Below are 17,988 nucleotides of genomic sequence, written 5' to 3' on the forward strand. Positions count from 1 at the left end.
CTTCATGCAGGGTTGGCATAAATTCGCAGCGTCACCATGATGCAGCAAAAGGATCACGCCATTTTTGCAAGACCTCTTGTCGTCTCCGTTGCAGTTTAGTAAATGCTCAGAGTGTTGCTGGGAGCAGATGTTTGTCCCCGGACTATTTCTGATTCTAGTCTTATCAGTTTTTTCCCTTCTAGGCACAGTCTTTGAACCTCTTTGGGCTGGCTGTGGGACGGCATCAAGCCTTTTGGCAGGATTTCTCGGATGGCAGGAAACAACAGTTGGCTCTCTAGAACACCAAAGACAATGGATGAGGCATGGACCAGTTACTGATCGAGTCCACTGATTCAACTAACTGAGAAATAGAACATGGTGGGATATGTGCACAAGGGGTGCAACATGGAATTGGCGGACACCGCAACACCTTGAATCCTTCAATGTTCAGCGACGAGACTCCTCTAAGCAGCGCGCACTGGACGCTGTTCTCATACTCTATCCGTTCTTCAAGGAGCCGTTCGTTTTCCTCGCGAAGTTGAGCCAACTCTTCTTCCAGCTAGAAAAGCAACAGTTAGTCATGCTCTCAATACCGCTCGACGTCATACCTCAGCTTCTCTATTAGCTTTTTCTTTTTCTCCATCCTCGACAAATTGGGACGCTGTATCGATTAAGGTAATGGGAGTTCTAGTTTCCAAAATATTTCCATCAACCATTGCGTTATCATTCCCAGGATTTGATTGCGCTGTTGTGGTAGTTTTTTCTTGCTCCGCCACCTGTGACGACAAGGAGTGCGTTTTTCACAATGGATTTATTAAGATCTTATTTTTCATAAGATTATTACTGGATTCGCTGGCGCTTTCCCAGTTACTTCGAGTTCCTTCTCTTGTGCGGCAAGTGATGCCTCCGCTTCTGCTAACTTTTTTCGCAATACGACAAGTTCGAGCTCCTTTTCTGTTAGGTCGGACACTCCAGCGATAGAATCTTTTCTAAGTAATTCGAGATCGGCGCTAGCAGCACAGATACGATTTTCGACAACGCTTACCCAGTGTTGAACTCTCCCCATTATATCCATGAACATCAATTTTAAATCTTGTTCAAAATTCTCTCCCAAATTTGTCAGCGCCTTTCCAGCTTCGTTTAAATTTTTCATTGTATAGTCAATCATTTTGTCCGCCTTTTTTTGCCTGCACAGAAATAGACGTTACATTCAACTTGATGCTTTATTCTATCAATTTACCCAGGCGATCCGCTCGATTGTGGAGCACAGAAGCACATCGTTCCATTACCCACACCCATCTTGTTTGAAGAGACGTCTTTACCCCGAAAAGTACCAGCGCTCAAATACGCTGTATTGAACTCGCTGTCAATTTCGGCTCGAAGACTGTTCAAGGTACTTGCGGTGTTTGCTTGATCATCCTGGCTACTGAGGTCATTGTGATCGGTAATATTTTTATCTTCACAAGGGATTGAACTGTTTTCTGGAACCTCGTTTAGAGATTTACGCGTACTCGAGTGTATCTGATCATCCGCTCCCTGAGTCATTCGCTTTTGAGTATTATTCGCCACCCGAATCGGCGGCTTTTTTTTAGTGGCCATAGTTTCTGTGATGATTCACTTGTGATAAGTTTAGTTGCTCTGTACCAATGAATTCTAGCACAACATTATTTGTCACAATATTAATAGCAGATACCTGATATTTTATTGTTGATAAAAGCGAACGAATCGCGTTTTGGTGGTTCAGTCAGATCAGACATAATATTTTCATTGAGTCAATTATCGAAAGCATTTTTATTTACTTCTCGGATTAAATATTAGCGTAGCGAAAATTTCGTGCGTATACATGGCGAAAAATAATCACAACGCATTTCCGTACATCACGGTTATACCTGAAAATTTCCTACAAGTAATTTTGCCTCATTGCATATCGTAATTGCTAAATGCTGTTTCCGTTTATTATTTGTTAATTACTGCTTCGTTGTTTTTTCGTTTTAGTCTGATCTCTAGTGCTTTGTTCTAAATATATTCAGGGAACTTGATTTTTAGACAGTAGAATAGTTTACTTTGCAGTCGACGTCCAAATAGAAAATGTGACTATTAATTTTTAGACTTCGGATTTATTAAATTCATAATAGTTTACACATTCTACAAACATGTCGTTAAGTTGACGCGATTCATTAATATTTTTGTTTTTTGTATAAAAACTAGTATATTATAATATAAAATTCTTCTCTTCATGAATATCGGTTCTATATTTTCAAACTAATTTTCATTACGCATTCGAGAATGAAATAATACATACAAGTTTGCAAGTTTTCAAGCTTTATTAGATGCAAACATAAACGACCATTATTTACAGCTTGAAAGTATTGAAATTGAGGTCTCTTTACGGCCAGAAAAATCGTCTGTAGCGATGCGAGCGTGCAAGAGCACACTTGCTTGTATACTTAAATGCACATCTTTGCGTCGATTAGCAAGTTTAACAAACCTGTTACGGAATTCACAAGCGCTTAACATCAATAAACAGATACGACTCTTCGCCGACGATTTGTACCGATGAAAACTACGAGACAGCTGGTAATATTTGTTACAGAATTTGCAGTATGGTTGCTGTTCGTAATTAGAACGTGAATATGGATCCAGTGATTGGGTTGCTCTTGGCTGATTCAAAGTCGTTACAGTCTTTTGGATCCCAAGGCAGCGGTCAACCGTATCACTAGCTTATGAAGAAGAAACATAGTTTCGGTTACAGTTTGACGTGATTTAAGCCAAATTTATACTCTATTACGCAGCCTTCTTGGCCGGTGGTCTAAACACTCCGACTACTACAGCGTGATCTCTTTCGTAGGGTTCTAGTGTGATTTGTTCTTGGGGTTTTAGTTTGTCTGCAACTAATTTCTTCACTTCCGCTGCGAATACTGCCTCTGGTTGCGCTGTGGAATCGATGCAGCTTGCCTGATGTGAGGACAAGAATATGATTATTAAACTGTCAGCGATTGGAGGATCAAATATGTAATACATATTATATGTCATACTGGTTATTTATTTTATTTTGTTTATTTTACCTTGATGGAGATAACAAAGTGGCCACCATTTTTGAGGAAATATTGCGCGTTGAGAGCAACAATTCGCGCCTGATCAGGTTGTGCAACGTCTGCGAAGATTGTATCCACCATACCAACTAACATTCTGTATTTGTGCGGGTGTCGAGCATCCTCGATTATTGGAATGATGTTGGTCCGTTTCTTTGCCACGTTTATCAGATCTCTACCGGATCTGTGCGAGAATTCTACAGCATACACGAGTCCTTCCTAAATGCAAAACAGTAAACATTGTTAATAAATCAGGGAAATATGTTATCGGAGCAAGCAGCTAAGAGAGTACGTGAATTTTAAGAATTAATATCTCAACAACTAATTATTTTATTCGAATGAGGTTTGTTTCATTTAAAAGTATGTAGATAGTGCTAAATTAATTTTTTTTCTAATTAGAAAGAATTATTAGAAAGCATTGTTGTTGTCAATAGTGTCAATAGTTTTGCTCGTTGAGATGTTTTACAGTATTCATATCTCAACAACTGCTTAACCAATTTACTCCAAATTTGGAGACAGTATTCTTAGATAATTTGTTTTCTTTTCCATGATCCTATTTTTTCAAGTTCTCACTTTTCTTTGATAATTACAAAACAAGATAGTAAATTTTAGACGAAAAATCAATCTTCAACTTCAAATATTGCCATTTTGTTGGAAGAAAAACTGCATACATGGCAAAGCGGATTAACTATCCAAGAATACTGTCTCAAGTAAATCACAAAACATGAGCAAAATGAATAACGAAAATTGACGCTATTGCCAATGACAATACTATCAATTTATTGTAATAAAAAAATATGTAATTCAAGCTTGATAGACATACTTTTCAATATACCATATCCTAATGAAAGATCATTCAAAGACTATTGTACACTTGCCTGTTGTTCAATAGAAGTATTATACTTTATAGAATATCAGATAGGCAAGTTTATATTTCTATTGCATGACTTCGACACCAAGTAAGTGAATATGAACAAACTTGGCTCTAATGTATGCGTGTTGCAGGTCACGGATTAAAATTATTTTCAATTCATTATTTACCGGTCCAACGACATCTGCCACATGTGACACCGTCGTTCCAGATGCAGCTCCTAGGTACAAAACCTTGCTGCCTGGTGGCATGTGAATTTGATCAACTCCTCCAAGAATTGCAGCAGCTAATTTGGATCTGAACGGATTCCACACTCTATATTCAACTTTTTCTGAATTGTCAGCCTGAAATCAAGCATACTTTTTCATGATTCTTCATCTATTTGAAACCGAATACTGAGATACGAAACACAATTCGAAAGTAGAAAAGTTTTACTCAAGGTTCATCGAATTAATCTAAACAGTTTACAAGAACACCGCTTAAAATTGGAAGATAGAAACTCGATTATCTGCACCAACCATTTTCAATAGGAATTTGGTATCCTACAGATATTAATAATTCGTGCAATATTTTTTCTTGCATAACTTCGACACCAAGTAAGCAACTATTAACTTATCTGGCTCTAATGTATGCATTCTATTATACATCTAAAAACTTCTGCAAGAGTTTTCCAATTTTTCTTTACTGTGCAGTTATGAAAAAAAAACCACATCAGATGTACACATTTGAATTTAAATCTGGACAAATTCAGATCAACAATATAATATTTGTACGTATTGTATTGCATTTTACTGAGGTTCTAAAACAGTTCTCACCTCAACACTAATTCTTTTTTCACCGTAAACCTCCGAACCTGGAACAAGGTTCAATGTGACTAATGCGTCTTCTTTTCCTCTGGCTATGAAGACTCCTTCGTGACGATGTGGCTCAATCACCACGGTCTTCCCGCCCTTGAAGCCACCACCCCCGCGGCCTCGGCCACCTCCTCGACCACCCCCTCGTCCTCTCGGGGTTCCGCCACCTCCTCGACCACCAAAACCTCCGCCACCTCTGCCTCGACCACCTCCTCGATCACCGAAGCCTCCTCGTCCTCCGCCACCTCCTCGTCCCCCTCGAAAACCACCGCCTCCTCGGCCACCCCGGAATCCGCCACCTCCACCGCCTCCACCGCCTGGAGAAAATCCTGGAAGTACGTGAAAGCTTAGAAAAGGTTTAAGAGTTCTTGATCACTTTTGTTCTCAGGAACTTTGCTGATAAATAACTGATTGAAGTGGGAGGGGAACGGAAGTAAAGTGATGAAAAAAATGTCACAACATCAGTTGTGGAAAATTAACGTGTTTTCCAACGCGGTTAAAGGACACCCCTAGGACGCGTGCGAGATGCCGCGAGACGAGGTGCTTCGCATCTTCGTAATTATGTGCGTTTAGAGGAAAACTTGAATGTGAAAAAATGGATGATGGGGCTATCGCTTACCTGGCTTACCCATATTGTTTTACAGTATGTAGAATCAAAAGCACGATCCTTACTGTGCTCGGTATCGCGTGTACTTTTGGTTATTTTAGGCACACGCCGTACACGTGAACCAAAACGTTTGCTGGCGCGGAAACCGGATTCTCCCTTATCGACTCTCGAATATCGATTTTCGACTAACGACTATCGAGGCTCGGAAGCGTCAAAGATCGAACAACTTCATGCGTGGTTTCCGGATTTCGAAAGCAGTGGATAGAAAACCTGTTCATTGATGAGTGTGAACGGATGACGAAAGAATTAAAAGATTGGCTACCCTTGAGCAAATTTACGTGACCAGGACTCTACTGGTAAATAAGTCTGGGGACCTAAGATGCCGTGTTAGCGGTCCAGGAGCTTCTTTATCGGCGGAGCCGTTTAACACGCAACTTAATGAGACACACAATACTTCATTAGGGTAACCGTCGTAAACAATCTTTAACCAACGATCTGTTTCAAAAACAAACAATATTAGGTCAGATTGGTGATCACAAATTGAATCACATGGTCTCATATTTCTGTAACCTGAATCTTATTCCTTCTGTTCAATTATTCTTTCTAATCTACGTAAGTAACGGTTGTAAGTGATGGTAAATTCTTTATGAAAACTGCGGAAGATTTTACGCATCACAAGTTTGGCACGACTCACTGAGAATTATTTTAAACAGTCACATTTATATGCGACTTATTAGTAATGGGTGAAAAGTAATAACTAGTGGCGGCAAAATGTGAAAAATAGAGGAGGTGGTTTAAGATATTTAAATCTAGGTTTGCCGGGTATCGGATAAAGGTTTAAGAAGTAATTCTTCTACCTTACATTTACCGACTGGTCTTATAGGATTCCAATGTAAAATCGAATCAATGTAGCAGAATACTGCGATTTTCTTCCCTGCCCGTCAGTACCGCTTATTGTAAGTTCTTATTCTTACGCTAAAGTCCATGAGGCTAGCAGTCTTGATAAATCTTCAGTCAACGGTTCTCAAAGGTTTGAAAATTGTTTAAAAAGCAGTACGGACGCGCCTTACTCTAGGCATTTTGTAAAGCACATAATCAACGCGGGCTGCAGGTGTTGTTTCCAAAACAATATGGCGGCAATTACCGCAGTTGTCAAATAATTTTGTGTGGTACGCTTTGGTTTAGAATGTCGTTATTTCCAGCGTATTCGAGTAATTCCAATAACGAGGCAAAGTCCTTGGATGAGGCTCAGAAAAGTTCAGGTAAATATTTCTCAATTTATCCTGTGTCATACCTAGATTGTGCGAACGATCTTATCTAACCTAACATAACCTATCACAACAAAACATGACCGCGAACCACTCTCCCTAGCATGAATGTTGTAAACGATTATTTGATTAAACTTGATCTTAAACAATGGTTTGTTATATGCCAGAAGCCCAAGAATTGTGGTGGCATCTTTTCGGCAATTCTTTGGTAGTATTTTTTTCGGCAATCTTGGCTTGGTAAAAAGGATAAGTCAGCTTTTTACATCAACTTTAAAAGTCAAATAGGTTTGAAAATTTTATGATCATTGAGTTTTATTTCCTGTCGTTGTTTTGATGCAACTCGTAACACATTTATTACCTAACATGGATCTAATCCTAAAACTCCATGAAATTAATGTTAGAATTCGAGAGGTTCAGCCAACTCAAAATTTTTTAAAGGATAAATATTTTTTTGGCTCAAAATATTGAAAGTATTTCAAACTAGATTCGAAGGGAATATTCCTGAATTTGAGAGAGTTGACGAGTTTTGCACTAAACTAAGCACGCTGCTTTACCGACAAAATTCACATCGTTGATTTAAAAATGCTGGCTGCCTTGTAATTGATGTTATCGATGAAACTTCCTTATTATTCTTACAACAATGGTACGAGAGCAAAATAAATTCTGTTTCTATCGAACATGCAAAAAGTCGGGACATTATATCTGAAAAAAATACGGCTTTCTCTACCTATTCAGCTTGGGTTGATTAATTCTTTTCTTGAGTATTACTTTTTGCCACGAGATTGGTTAAAATCCATTCAGAAGCTATTTGATTTTGAATTTGCAGATGAAGTATCGAATTTGTGGCTGGAAAATTCCAGCTTTGTGGCACCTGTGGTTCAAACTCCCGTGATCGATCTTTGGTCAGATTCATCTTCTGATGAGTCAGTGAAAATAATATTTAACGACAGCGCACCTTCACCAAAATCAGAGGTAATACCTATAGATTTGGATGGGAGTATCAGCAGCGATTATAACAGAAGTTCCACATCGAGACGCGAGAGGAAGCACAAGAAGCGAAAGAAAAAAACTCGCGACAGAAGTAGTCACAGGCAGAAGGAGAAGTACACAAAGATACTTGAGAATGTGTATTTTGAGGACACGGCACGAGACAAGAGAAATTTAACGGTATCTACGCTTGGTGGCTCAGACAGACCCAGCTATACCTTGTACTCTGCTCATCTCGGGTTTAGACCATTTAAGAAATTGCTAAAACAAACACCGCGAAGGTATCACGCCGTCAATATAGATTCTGTGCGCAAAGGTGAGAAACAAGATACTAGAATTAAGAGGAGCCAAACTAGCGATGAAAGCAAGCAGCTGCGAAATGAGATGGAGGATTTTAACTGGGGTGTTAACATGGAAGAAGAGCAGACGAAAAAAACAAAAGAGTTTAACGAAGGGTTGGCAGAAAACCCTGACGACGTTGAATTGTGGATGAAATACATCAACTTCCAGGTATTCGATGTTGAAAATTTATATCCGGTCTTGAGATCTCTGGGCGATACGATTGATTCCAAATTATAATTAATTTCTCATTTTAGGATGTAATTTCCCGATTCCAAAAGGATCGCGGGATCACGGATGTTAGGAACACGATAACTTGCCAGCGTAAACTGGCGATAGCGAATAAAGCTTTTGAGAAAAATCCAAGTTCTACAGAACTCTTGAAGCTCAAGTTAAGCCTCACTGCTCAGTTGTTACCTGCTGATCAATTTTCAAGTGAAGTCGAGGCCCTCGTCAATAAGGATTCGGGGAACATTGTGCTGTGGCGTGCTTTAATTATGGCCACTCAAGCTTCTGTAGCCATTTGCACAGTTCCTAAAGTCTTGGACTTGTACTCTAGATGCCTTTCGAGTCTACGCCAACGGCTTAGGACCAGTCCACGATTATACGATCAACAGATCCTTGGTGAGACATGAAATAATAATATTACATAATGCGACATCTAACAGGAGACAATCGGTGCATCGATAATGTCGATTCAATTTTTATATTCGTCTATTAATCGGTTGCTAATTCCATTCCTAATATTTTGAAACATAAATCATTTTTGCTTATTGGATATACAGTTTTCAATGTTAATTAGAAATGCTGTATCGCTGCCTGACGTTTCTGAGGCAGGCAGGACTTTGGGAACAGATGTGGGAAACGTTGAGACTCAATTTAACTCTGAATTTGAATTTGAGTAAGGACAACTTTAGATTCCGAGGGTTTATTGACGAGCGAAAATTAAGTAAGTCAATAATTATCTATCAGCAAATATCTTTCGGTAGCAGTTTTTACCGTGCATGAGAGAAGCAAAAAAAGAGAAAATAAAATAAAAAATCCAGGTGTGAGGATTGCATTGTATCGTCGGTAGGAACTAATGAACTACCAGAAAATGGAAGACTGTAAAGTGCAAGTGAGTGATAAGAAAACTGCAAAAATATAAGAGAGTATATGTTTTCATCCATTCCTAGAGCTGCTTATAAATGCTCAGATATGCGTGCGATTTCAAATCTAGAATCATTATTGATCTTTATTTGTAATTCTAGAAGTTGAACAGTTTGTACCGTAAATAATATAGAACCAATTTGGTCTGAAAATTAGATGATACAGACACAGTTCTACACAAGCCGACAACTCTCCTAACTGCAAATTATTAATTTCCAGTTGGAATGGAAGAGGTAATATTAACATCGAGACTTCCATTGAACCAATTATGGTTGAGGGTAGAGTCTCTCCGAGAGAGTTGTCACTGGATTAGCGTAAGCAGCGACCAATTAGAAGTACTTGGAGATTCGCGGCGCTTTGTACTACCAGAAGACGTGACTGATTTTGTACAGCCAATAATGTCACGTGACTCCAGCCTGAAACTTGCCGTTTACTCTATACTTTCACTGAAAGTGCCTTTGCTTCCAATGCAGGATTTTATTGCCCATGTAAGTTGTGCTGCCTCTTAAATGGTTGACGAATAATCATCTAGAATAAATTTTCAGGATTTAGGGTTAACACAAATAGAATGGGATGCTGATTCGATCGAAATGTTGCTGCCGTTGGTTCATCCTTTTGTTGGAATCTTGGCTGGATCTGAAGAGAAGAAGAAAGTAATGGAGAGAATACTTGAGGATCAGTTAACATCGGGACCGCAATACCTGAAATATCATCCTGCGCAAGAACCGTATCTGGATTTTGTCAGAGACACGTTCTGGGCGATTGCAGAAAGTTTCTCAGCAACGCAGTACGAGCGTACAAGTATTTATGTTTGGTGGTTGCGATTCGAGAGATTGTTAGCTTCGCTTAATAAGAATGATAAAGATGATCACAGAAAGAAGAAGCTCAAAAGTATGGTGAAAGATTTTCTCAAACGAGATGGGAACAGAAACAATCTTCACTTTTACCGGGAATACGCATTAATTGAAAAAGAAATTGGCCGCTTTGACAGCTGCGTTAACATTTTGGAAACCACTATTGGAATGCAAACTAATTTTCTTGCAAACCTCTCTACTCGACAGGAGAAGACTGTCTTGTGCAGCGTATTCAGAGCTCTGTTCGAAACTCTTCTCGACCCCAAAACTTATCAGGAAAATCACAGAGGCCGCATACTTACAGCTGTTGCTCGAATGGTCTCCGGACCAGATGAAAATCGTTTAGAACAAGCGGAGGAATTCTTGGAGACTAGCGTCGATGAATTTCTACGGCAACCTGTGTCTGATTTGATTGAAAAAACGTATTTTCTCCCAAGCTTCGAATGCGACTTGATCACTTGTTACGCGTACTTTCTCTATGTGAAAAATTCGACCATCTCGGAGCCAATTGGTGTATTGGAAAAATGTTTGAAACATTCAAAAGAAAATAAATATTTGCAGGTGAGTACAACGATTTATTGCTATTTAACGCTGGTGCGACTAAAATAGTGAGGTCAACGTAAATGTTTGTTTTCAGGAATGCTTATATGAAAGTACGGTTGCACTTTTGCATTTGGATTCCAAACGTTCGAAGTTGCACGGAATTTCGAAGGAAACACTTGATCAAGCTTTGGATTTGTACCCCATGAACTGCTACTTACTTTCTGTAGGAATGGAAATTGAAGTGAGTGATTACTGTCAAATATTGATTGCAGAAACTTCTCTGAGAACATGATTAATTCATTCATTGTCATGATATACTTTGTACGAGTGAGAAAAACACGGCAAACTGATTTCTACATGTTTACAAGAAAATAAACGCGATGGGATTCCATTTAGAGTGATGTACAATTTATGTGAAAAATACGAGTGAAATACAATTTTGACTTAAATTATGATGAAAAATTTACTATCGCTTTAATGACTTAAGATAGTTTAGTAGATATTTTAACGGCACAAAGAAGTAGAAACAAGTTCGATTCGTTTTTTTACTAACACTGTTCGGTATATACGTCGTATTTATGCAGTGACATATTTGAGCATGAAAGAAACCATACTATATTTGTAACGCAATCTGTTAAACTTTTATTTCAATGCTTTATTCACAGAGCGAATCACCTTGCTGGAAGGTGAGCCATCATCGAACTGGATCCTTTCAGGCAATGGCTTCATGTCTTGCTATTCACATTCGGATCGAGCGTCTAGAGAGCCTAGGGCTTCAAGATGCTGCAGTCGCTGCGACTAACAAGCTCTTGTCGATTCATCGTAGACTAGCCAAGTGGGTGTTCGTTGTTCTTGTTCTTTTACTCTGGAATTCGATTTCTGTTATTGTACTCAACGTAATTCGTAAAATTCTATCAATTCACAGAGATCCAGGCTCGCAGAGATGCCCGTTAATATGGAGACTTTACATGCTATTCTTGCGTGAACGTAATCTGTGCGAGGGCAGAGGCGAGGAAGTGTATCACGAGAGTGTAGCTGAGTGTCCATGGGCCAGAGGCATTTATACTGATGCTGCTCAAGTAGCACCCCAACTTCTTACCGAAATTCAAGACTTGATTCGTGAAAAAGAGCTAAGAATGCATGTTACTCCCGAGGAGTTGGACATTCTGCGTGGCTAAACCTGGTTTTCCATTTATTATTGTTCTCATACGAACTATGTAATATATGTATGTACGTATGTAAAGATATCCATTATAAATATATTTATATTTATTAAATTTGTAATGATGAAATATGTGTGCTTGAAGGATGAAAGAGCTTATAACCATGTTTTGCAAGGTATTGGAATTCTAACTTCGTCGTAGGTATATATTAATCGTAGATCGTATGGTCTAGCTATTTGTGAAAACATTTTGTACTGACAATAAGACAATAATCAATTCATCTGATTGGCTGTAAAACTTGGAATTAAAACAATATGATTAACTGTACCATCTTATAGTCGTTTTGCGAGAATTGCACCAACATTGATGTCAGGAAAACTTTATTCAAGCTGTCGGACTTCAAATTTATTCTATTGAGTTGGTAGGTCCACGGCAAAATATGATTAAAGGACTCCGTTAGCTTGAATTTGCATTGATTGGTTTCATTCTGCGTGTGAGTTTCTATCATAGGTCGCTCTATTGATTAGCGAGCAAAGCTAAATTTTCTTATGTGCTTTATGTGTTTCTCACAGTCTAAGTAGTCTTGAAAGGGTTGAGCAAATCGGTTACGATCGGGTCACTGAAAATTTGATGCCCAGAAAAATGAAGTTGGCTACTTCGATTTCTTGCTGTAAATTTTCGCTACTTTGGAAAATGCTCGAACTGATCTATGTACTTTTGCGAAAGAAATCGATTAAGCGCAGTCCCGATACGCTACCAGCGACGGATCTAAAGTTACAGTCAAGAAACGAGAATATTCCTTCTTTATCTTTCTGCTGCTGGTCCCACGCTTCTTTTCGCTGCGTTTTCTCAGTTCCTGGGGGTCCAGTTAGTCAGGAAAGGGTCATACAAATCGAATCTGAGAGCAAAAATTTTCGGTCGACAAATTAAGAAAAAGTAAGGCTAACCCCTTTCCATTTTTGTCGAAATTTTCGCGATTTTTGATAGTGCTGGAATAAATTCATTGTGGCACCATTCCGACGTAATTTTGCGGAAGAAATCGATTGGGCGCAGTCCCAATACGCTGCGATTATTGTATGAAAAGTTACAGCCAGAAAAGCAGAGCCTGTGTTTTCGACATTTTTCAGCAGGTGCTTTTTCCTTCGCCATTTCTCTCCTGTTGATCCCACGCTCTTTTAGCTGCGTTTTCTGAGTTCCGGAGGGTCCAATTAGTCAGAAAAAGGTCATAAAAATCGAATCGGAGACCCAAAATTTTTGGTCGAAAAACGAAGAAAAAGTAAGGCTAACCCCTTTGCATTTTTTGCGAAAATTTTCGCGATTTCCAAAAGTGCTGGAATAAATTCATTGTGGCACTATTCCGACGTAATTTTGCGGAAGAAATCGATTGGGCGCAGTCCCAATACGCTGCGATTATTGTATGAAAAGATACAGCCAGAAAAGCAGAACCTGTGTTTTCGACATTTTTCAGCAGGTGCTTTTTCCTTCGCCATTTCTCTCCGGTTGATCCCACACTCTTTTAGCTGCGTTTTCTGAGTTCCGGAGGGTCCAATTAGTCGGAAAAAGGTCATGCGAATCGAAACGGAGACCCAAAATTTTTGGTCGAAAAACGAAGAAAAAGTAAGGCTAACCCCTTTGCATTTTTTGCGAAAATTTTCGCGATTTCCAAAAGTGCTGGAATAAATTCATTGTGGCACTATTCCGACGTAATTTTGCGGAAGAAATCGATTGGGCGCAGTCCCAATACGCTGCGATTATTGTATGAAAAGATACAGCCAGAAAAGCAGAACCTGTGTTTTCGACATTTTTCAGCAGGTGCTTTTTCCTTCGCCATTTCTCTCCGGTTGATCCCACACTCTTTTAGCTGCGTTTTCTGAGTTCCGGAGGGTCCAATTAGTCGGAAAAAGGTCATGCGAATCGAAACGGAGACCCAAAATTTTTTGTCTGGAAATGAAGAAAAAGTAAGGCTAACCCCTTTGCATTTTTTGCGAAAATTTTCGCGATTTCCAAAAGTGCTGGAATAAATTCATTGTGGCACTATTCCGACGTAATTTTGCGGAAGAAATCGATTGGGCGCAGTCCCAATACGCTGCGATTGTTGTTTACAAAGTTACAGCCAGAAAACGAGAACCTGAGTTTTCGACATTTTTCAGCAGGTGCTTTTTCCTTCGCCATTTCTCTCCTGTTGATCCCACGCTCTTTTAGCTGCGTTTTCTGAGTTCCGGAGGGTCCAATTAGTCGGAAAAAGGTCATGCTAATCGAAACGGAGACCCAAAATTTTTTGTCTGAAAATGAAGAAAAAGTAAGGCTAACCCCTTTGCATTTTTTGCGAAAATTTTCGCGATTTCCAAAAGTGCTGGAATAAATTCATTGTGGCACTATTCCGACGTAATTTTGCGGAAGAAATCGATTGGGCGCAGTCCCAATACGCTGCGATTATTGTATGAAAAGATACAGCCAGAAAAGCAGAACCTGTGTTTTCGACATTTTTCAGCAGGTGCTTTTTCCTTCGCCATTTCTCTCCTGTTGATCCCACGCTCTTTTAGCTGCGTTTTCTGAGTTCCGGAGGGTCCAATTAGTCAGAAAAAGGTCATAAAAATCGAATCGGAGACCCAAAATTTTTGGTCGAAAAACGAAGAAAAAGTAAGGCTAACCCCTTTGCATTTTTTGCGAAAATTTTCGCGATTTCCAAAAGTGCTGGAATAAATTCATTGTGGCATTATTCCGACGTAATTTTGCGGAAGAAATCGATTGGGCGCAGTCCCAATACGCTGCGATTATTGTATGAAAAGATACAGCCAGAAAAGCAGAACCTGTGTTTTCGACATTTTTCAGCAGGTGCTTTTTCCTTCGCCATTTCTCTCCTGTTGATCCCACGCTCTTTTAGCTGCGTTTTCTGAGTTCCGGAGGGTCCAATTAGTCGGAAAAAGGTCATGCGAATCGAAACGGAGACCCAAAATTTTTGGTCGAAAAATGAAGAAAAAGTAAGGCTAACCCCTTTGCATTTTTTGCGAAAATTTTCGCGATTTCCAAAAGTGCTGGAATAAATTCATTGTGGCACTATTCCGACGTAATTTTGCGGAAGAAATCGATTGGGCGCAGTCCCAATACGCTGCGATTATTGTATGAAAAGATACAGCCAGAAAAGCAGAACCTGTGTTTTCGACATTTTTCAGCAGGTGCTTTTTCCTTCGCCATTTCTCTCCTGTTGATCCCACGCTCTTTTAGCTGCGTTTTCTGAGTTCCGGAGGGTCCAATTAGTCGGAAAAAGGTCATGCGAATCGAAACGGAGACCCAAAATTTTTTGTCTGAAAATGAAGAAAAAGTAAGGCTAACCCCTTTGCATTTTTTGCGAAAATTTTCGCGATTTCCAAAAGTGCTGGAATAAATTCATTGTGGCACTATTCCGACGTAATTTTGCGGAAGAAATCGATTGGGCGCAGTCCCAATACGCTGCGATTATTGTATGAAAAGATACAGCCAGAAAAGCAGAACCTGTGTTTTCGACATTTTTCAGCAGGTGCTTTTTCCTTCGCCATTTCTCTCCTGTTGATCCCACGCTCTTTTAGCTGCGTTTTCTGAGTTCCGGAGGGTCCAATTAGTCAGAAAAAGGTCATAAAAATCGAATCGGAGACCCAAAATTTTTGGTCGAAAAACGAAGAAAAAGTAAGGCTAACCCCTTTGCATTTTTTGCGAAAATTTTCGCGATTTCCAAAAGTGCTGGAATAAATTCATTGTGGCACTATTCCGACGTAATTTTGCGGAAGAAATCGATTGGGCGCAGTCCCAATACGCTGCGATTATTGTATGAAAAGATACAGCCAGAAAAGCAGAACCTGTGTTTTCGACATTTTTCAGCAGGTGCTTTTTCCTTCGCCATTTCTCTCCTGTTGATCCCACGCTCTTTTAGCTGCGTTTTCTGAGTTCCGGAGGGTCCAATTAGTCAGAAAAAGGTCATAAAAATCGAATCGGAGACCCAAAATTTTTGGTCGAAAAACGAAGAAAAAGTAAGGCTAACCCCTTTGCATTTTTTGCGAAAATTTTCGCGATTTCCAAAAGTGCTGGAATAAATTCATTGTGGCACTATTCCGACGTAATTTTGCGGAAGAAATCGATTGGGCGCAGTCCCAATACGCTGCGATTATTGTATGAAAAGATACAGCCAGAAAAGCAGAACCTGTGTTTTCGACATTTTTCAGCAGGTGCTTTTTCCTTCGCCATTTCTCTCCTGTTGATCCCACGCTCTTTTAGCTGCGTTTTCTGAGTTCCGGAGGGTCCAATTAGTCGGAAAAAGGTCATGCGAATCGAAACGGAGACCCAAAATTTTTTGTCTGGAAATGAAGAAAAAGTAAGGCTAACCCCTTTGCATTTTTTGCGAAAATTTTCGCGATTTCCAAAAGTGCTGGAATAAATTCATTGTGGCACTATTCCGACGTAATTTTGCGGAAGAAATCGATTGGGCGCAGTCCCAATACGCTGCGATTATTGTTTACAAAGTTACAGCCTGAAAACGAGAACCTGAGTTTTCGACATTTTTCGGCAGGTGCTTTTTCCTTCGCCATTTCTCTCCTGTTGATCCCACGCTCTTTTAGCTGCGTTTTCTGAGTTCCGGAGGGTCCAATTAGTCGGAAAAAGGTCATGCGAATCGAAACGGAGACCCAAAATTTTTTGTCTGAAAATGAAGAAAAAGTAAGGCTAACCCCTTTGCATTTTTTGCGAAAATTTTCGCGATTTCCAAAAGTGCTGGAATAAATTCATTGTGGCACTATTCCGACGTAATTTTGCGGAAGAAATCGATTGGGCGCAGTCCCAATACGCTGCGATTATTGTTTACAAAGTTACAGCCTGAAAACGAGAACCTGAGTTTTCGACATTTTTCGGCAGGTGCTTTTTCCTTCGCCATTTCTCTCCTGTTGATCCCACGCTCTTTTAGCTGCGTTTTCTGAGTTCCGGAGGGTCCAATTAGTCGGAAAAAGGTCATGCGAATCGAAACGGAGACCCAAAATTTTTTGTCTGGAAATGAAGAAAAAGTAAGGCTAACCCCTTTGCATTTTTTGCGAAAATTTTCGCGATTTCCAAAAGTGCTGGAATAAATTCATTGTGGCACTATTCCGACGTAATTTTGCGGAAGAAATCGATTGGGCGCAGTCCCAATACGCTGCGATTATTGTTTACAAAGTTACAGCCTGAAAACGAGAACCTGAGTTTTCGACATTTTTCGGCAGGTGCTTTTTCCTTCGCCATTTCTCTCCTGTTGATCCCACGCTCTTTTAGCTGCGTTTTCTGAGTTCCGGAGGGTCCAATTAGTCGGAAAAAGGTCATGCGAATCGAAACGGAGACCCAAAATTTTTTGTCTGAAAATGAAGAAAAAGTAAGGCTAACCCCTTTGCATTTTTTGCGAAAATTTTCGCGATTTCCAAAAGTGCTGGAATAAATTCATTGTGGCACTATTCCGACGTAATTTTGCGGAAGAAATCGATTGGGCGCAGTCCCAATACGCTGCGATTATTGTTTACAAAGTTACAGCCTGAAAACGAGAACCTGAGTTTTCGACATTTTTCGGCAGGTGCTTTTTCCTTCGCCATTTCTCTCCTGTTGATCCCACGCTCTTTTAGCTGCGTTTTCTGAGTTCCGGAGGGTCCAATTAGTCGGAAAAAGGTCATGCGAATCGAAACGGAGACCCAAAATTTTTTGTCTGAAAATGAAGAAAAAGTAAGGCTAACCCCTTTGCATTTTTTGCGAAAATTTTCGCGATTTCCAAAAGTGCTGGAATAAATTCATTGTGGCACTATTCCGACGTAATTTTGCGGAAGAAATCGATTGGGCGCAGTCCCAATACGCTGCGATTATTGTATGAAAAGATACAGCCAGAAAAGCGGAACCTGTGTTTTCGACATTTTTCAGCAGGTGCTTTTTCCTTCGCCATTTCTCTCCTGTTGATCCCACGCTCTTTTAGCTGCGTTTTCTGAGTTCCGGAGGGTCCAATTAGTCGGAAAAAGGTCATGCGAATCGAAACGGAGACCCAAAATTTTTTGTCTGAAAATGAAGAAAAAGTAAGGCTAACCCCTTTGCATTTTTTGCGAAAATTTTCGCGATTTCCAAAAGTGCTGGAATAAATTCATTGTGGCACTATTCCGACGTAATTTTGCGGAAGAAATCGATTGGGCGCAGTCCCAATACGCTGCGATTATTGTATGAAAAGATACAGCCAGAAAAGCAGAACCTGTGTTTTCGACATTTTTCAGCAGGTGCTTTTTCCTTCGCCATTTCTCTCCTGTTGATCCC

General features: G+C 39.8%; 2 protein-coding genes across 3 annotated transcripts; one reads left to right on the forward strand and one right to left on the reverse strand.

Annotated features, from left to right (window-relative positions):
* Window positions 1-2,284: 2,284 nt before the first annotated feature.
* On the reverse strand, window positions 2,285-5,569 carry LOC124186077 (rRNA 2'-O-methyltransferase fibrillarin). 2 transcript variants are annotated; one of them, XM_046577443.1, is made up of 5 exons: window positions 5,416-5,569; window positions 4,758-5,125; window positions 4,113-4,286; window positions 3,045-3,290; window positions 2,285-2,934 (listed from the first exon to the last, which is right to left on the reverse strand). In XM_046577443.1, the coding sequence occupies exons 1-5, from the start codon at window positions 5,426-5,428 to the stop codon at window positions 2,764-2,766; spliced, it is 972 nt and encodes a 323-aa protein (XP_046433399.1). In that variant the 5' UTR covers window positions 5,429-5,569; the 3' UTR covers window positions 2,285-2,763. The 2 variants fall into 2 exon arrangements, with proteins under 2 accessions (XP_046433399.1, XP_046433400.1); XM_046577444.1 differs by having other exon boundaries at window positions 5,425-5,563.
* A 974-nt stretch (window positions 5,570-6,543) lies between these two features.
* LOC124186446 (nuclear exosome regulator NRDE2) lies at window positions 6,544-11,820 on the forward strand. The gene is made up of 9 exons (XM_046578179.1): window positions 6,544-6,665; window positions 7,498-8,168; window positions 8,255-8,621; window positions 8,800-8,946; window positions 9,366-9,634; window positions 9,692-10,561; window positions 10,638-10,784; window positions 11,209-11,378; window positions 11,469-11,820. The coding sequence occupies exons 1-9, from the start codon at window positions 6,590-6,592 to the stop codon at window positions 11,719-11,721; spliced, it is 2,970 nt and encodes a 989-aa protein (XP_046434135.1). The 5' UTR covers window positions 6,544-6,589; the 3' UTR covers window positions 11,722-11,820.
* The last annotated feature ends 6,168 nt before the right edge of the window (window positions 11,821-17,988 follow it).

Source organism: Neodiprion fabricii, chromosome 7, assembly GCF_021155785.1.
Source record: "Neodiprion fabricii isolate iyNeoFabr1 chromosome 7, iyNeoFabr1.1, whole genome shotgun sequence".
NCBI classification, from domain to species: Eukaryota; Metazoa; Arthropoda; class Insecta; order Hymenoptera; family Diprionidae; genus Neodiprion; species Neodiprion fabricii.